This window comes from Portunus trituberculatus, chromosome 11 (assembly GCF_017591435.1).
Source record: "Portunus trituberculatus isolate SZX2019 chromosome 11, ASM1759143v1, whole genome shotgun sequence".
Classification (NCBI taxonomy): Eukaryota; Metazoa; Arthropoda; class Malacostraca; order Decapoda; family Portunidae; genus Portunus; species Portunus trituberculatus.
This window is the reverse complement of record NC_059265.1, coordinates 4,331,099-4,334,869: the sequence shown is the minus strand read 5'-3', so window position 1 is coordinate 4,334,869 and position 3,771 is coordinate 4,331,099. Positions and strand designations below refer to the sequence as shown.

General features: G+C 43.0%; 1 protein-coding gene across 1 annotated transcript in view; it reads right to left on the bottom strand.

Moving 5' to 3' along the window:
* Positions 1-659: 659 nt before the first annotated feature.
* The window catches only part of LOC123502516, a 3,626-nt gene continuing 514 nt past the window's right edge, over positions 660-3,771 (bottom strand). Inside the window, exons 2-3 of the mRNA XM_045251639.1 lie at positions 2,227-2,464; positions 660-1,126 (exon numbers count right to left, since the gene is read on the bottom strand). Of these exons, the coding sequence (XP_045107574.1) occupies positions 917-1,126; positions 2,227-2,464 (448 nt within the window). The 3' untranslated portion in view covers positions 660-916. The remainder of the gene's footprint in view (positions 1,127-2,226; positions 2,465-3,771) is intronic.

Below are 3,771 nucleotides of genomic sequence, written 5' to 3'. Positions count from 1 at the left end.
TCTAGGGAGACTCTTGCATTTAATTTTAACTCCAATATGGATCTGCCTAATCTCCGGAGACTCTTTCGAGTATTTTTGACTTAAGTACATTTTAGGGCCATTTGTGGGGTTTTAGGTCCATTTTCTGCATTTTAGGGCCATTTGGGGTGTTTTGGGGTCCATTTGGGAATTTCCTGCATTTCTTATGGGTTTTTGGCCAGTAGTGCAGTATTTAGGGTCAGTTTGGGGGTTTTGGCTAGTTTTTAACCATTTTCTGCTGGTTTTGGCCAGTAGTGCAGTATTTAGGATCTGCTTTGGTTTTTTTTTGCTTTGACCATTTTTTGCCGTTTTTTTGGCCAGGTATGCAATATTTTTTTGGACTTTTCCATAACTTTTCAAGGATAATGTCTTTTCTTAATTTACTCATTTTTTTTCACCCCCACATTTTAATATTTTCACATTAGCTCATCTCTCCATTTTCTTGTATTGCTATGATAAAAAAAAGCATGAAATTAGTTAGCGTGTTTTTTATTTCTGGCCTGTTATTGTTTAGAGTGAGTGTGGGAGGTTGATGGAGGCAATATTGGTGTGTCAGACAGTGACCTAAGCCAGCCTGAGGCGACTACTGACTAGTCAGCCACAAATATTCCCAGGAAAGGAAATTCTCCAAAACAATAAAGATTTCTTCACAATTTATTATTCAATCATGACAACAGCTCCAGGTACAGTGACACCACCATAAGGAGGTGGTGGTGGTGGCGGCGGCGGCGGCAGGCGTTGAATGGCAGGTCTGCGATGAATCTTTCACTGGACGGAGCCGGCGGTAGTGGTGGTGTAGCAGGTGTCTGGTGGCAGGGGGGTGGGTGGCCGGAGTTGGTAGGGTGATGGGGAGAGGGTCAGTGAACGCGCCGTCATCCACTCAACAAACTATTCTCCCTTAGCGGCAGCAGCAGCAGCAGCAGCAGCGGCGGCGGGTGCGGGGGCGGGGACGGCGACCATCACAGTGCGCGATGCAAGGCAGAGTCCTTCCTGATCTTGAAACGGTGGCGGAGGCAGAGGGGTTAGTAGTGGGCGTTGTCAGTGAAGACAGTGCAAGGTACACAAGGCTCATTACCGCTGTGGAGTCAGGCCTTTGGATCGTCAACTCCTGTAATGGACAAAATGAACAAAAAAATGAACTTGTTCACTAATTATCCCTACAGCTAACAGGCAACATTGCCCTAAACACTCCTTCACTGCCTCAATCAGCCTTTCACTCTTCATTCTACGTATTCTTGATACTACCACCACCACCACCACCACCACCACCACCACAAATCGAACATGAACATTAGTATCCGAGTTTACCAATTACCTACATCACTCTTGAACCTCTTAAACATCTACGCCCGCTTACCACTAAGAACTAATTTCAAGAATATATCCCCAAACTTACCGTTATACTACCACATCTCGTTTCTAATGCACGTACCTTGAAACACCAGCCCCGTTACGTTAAGAAATCCTGTCCACTCATTCTTTTCGCAGAGGTAGCCATTGTATAACAAGGGAACCACAACGACTTACCCGAAATATTTTAGCCTCAAATACAACTTACTTAAGGAGTTCTATAGTAACGCGACACGTTTAATCTCTTCAGCACCAAGACGCTTTTTCATATTCCTTCCGTTAGTACTTTATCTTATACAACTTCAGAAACTTACGCGAGGAATTAAAATAGTGAAGACACAGGCCATTAACCTTGTGACATCTATACACGCTTTGTAACAATAGAATTATCTAATCGTACACACGTCTCAAGGTGAAAATGCGTCACAGTACTGAAGAGGATAACTAATTCTTCCTTCCTACACAACTACAATGACCACGAAAACACTTCACTTGCCACGGTCATTACCCAAATCTATTCTGAACCCGTTACTCTAACCGCACTAGTAAATGAATGACCAAGTAAATTTAACACTCATACGTAGCGATGGTTCCGGATACATCCTACATAGACACGCAGACACCGTATAGTTAACCTTCCATTAGACACAGTATACGTAGCGATGGTTCCCGATACATCTTAGTTACATACAAGCAGACAGACACCGTATAGTTAACCTTCCATTAGACACAGTGCACATCCTACACATATCCTGTTATCCTTTTATCAGTCAAAATTCCTAACAACCCTCTATTGACTGACTAACAACTTCCTTCCTATCATCACAGCAAGTCAACGCACACTATTTATTTACATACACCACCAATCTCTCCGCTGTGCTGTGCTGTGCTGTGCTGTGCATCAAGCTTCCCGTTGCTATTACCACCGTTGCTGCACGTCACGCCCAACGCCAAGACACACACGGCCACTGGGCTGCGTAGACTCGAGGGGTCGGTGGTGGCGTGGAGACTGAAAGATGTAGCAGGCGTGGTGTCTGAAGTACTACTGCTCTCACTGCCATCCTGAGCTACTGATCTTGCTTCGTTCTCGTCTACCCTCCCCCAAAAAAAAAAAAAAAAAAACCTGCCGATAAGGAAAGAGCAATTTGAGGCCAAACGAACATTATGAAACGCTGCCGGTGAACCGAACCACTGGTCCACCACCTGGATATAAACTAGCCACGCTCTTTAACGCCTTCCAAACCAACCGTTATTACACAAACTCAATTGCATATGTTTGTTTTATCAATCATTCTTATCTTCCGTGTAGTATTTAGAATAATACAGGATTTTTTTAAATTTTGTTGTAACATTTTGAAGCTTCCTTCGTTGTAAATGATTATGATAGATAATAATTCTCTCTCTCTCTCTCTCTCTCTCTCTCTCTCTCTCTCTCTCTCTCTCTCTCTCTCTAAGTAAACCCTACCTGTAAATCAACGAATAAAGATAAAAGAAAACGTATCATTAACGGGAAATTGATTATAATAGGTAATAATAATCTCTCTCTCTCTCTCTCTCTCTCTCTCTCTCTCTCTCTCTCCAAGTGAACCATGCCTGCAAATCAACTAATCAATATTAAAAAAAATGAAGAGTAAAAACGTATCATGAACGGATCACTTTTCTAAGGAAGCTTGAGTTGAATTGAGTTGTAATGATGGAAATGCAATAAGTTAGATGAATGACTGAGACGGAGGGAGATGGAGAAGGAATTAGGAGGCAAACTAGTGGTGGCTCACACGAGTGAATGGATAGCTAACCCTTTCAGTACCGTGACACATTACGATATCCATGCTATATGTTTACTACTGGGTGATTTTATACAGCTTCACAAACTTACATAGGGATTAATATAGTGAAGACTATGGCCATTAACGAGAGAGAAAAAACTGGCGGAGAATACTGAAAACGTCTCATTTCATAGGGAGTGTTCATATTGTTCTAATGTAATGATGTGTGAAGGTTCCAATTTAGATTAGTAGAAGTAAATGACAGAGCCAGGATGTTCAGCGTAGCGTCTATAGAAGACGAGATAATTGCTGGTAAGGGTGTGTGTGTGTGTGTGTGTGTGTGTGTGTGTGTGTCTAGTTCATAGATTGACCAGTCAGCTTGTTAAGGCACTCGACAATATTAACCTGAAAAAAAAGAGAGTACAGTGCGTATGTGTGTGTGTGTGTGTGTGTGTGTGTGTGTGTGTGTGTGTGTGTGTGTGTGTGTGTGTGTGAATGAGTGTCCGTGCATGTGTGAGTGAGTGAATGTTCACTGTTTGATCTGCTGCAGTCTCTGACGAGACAGCCAGACGTTACCCTACGGAGCGAGCTCAGAGCTCATTATTTCCGATCTTGGGATAGGCCTGAGACCAGGCAC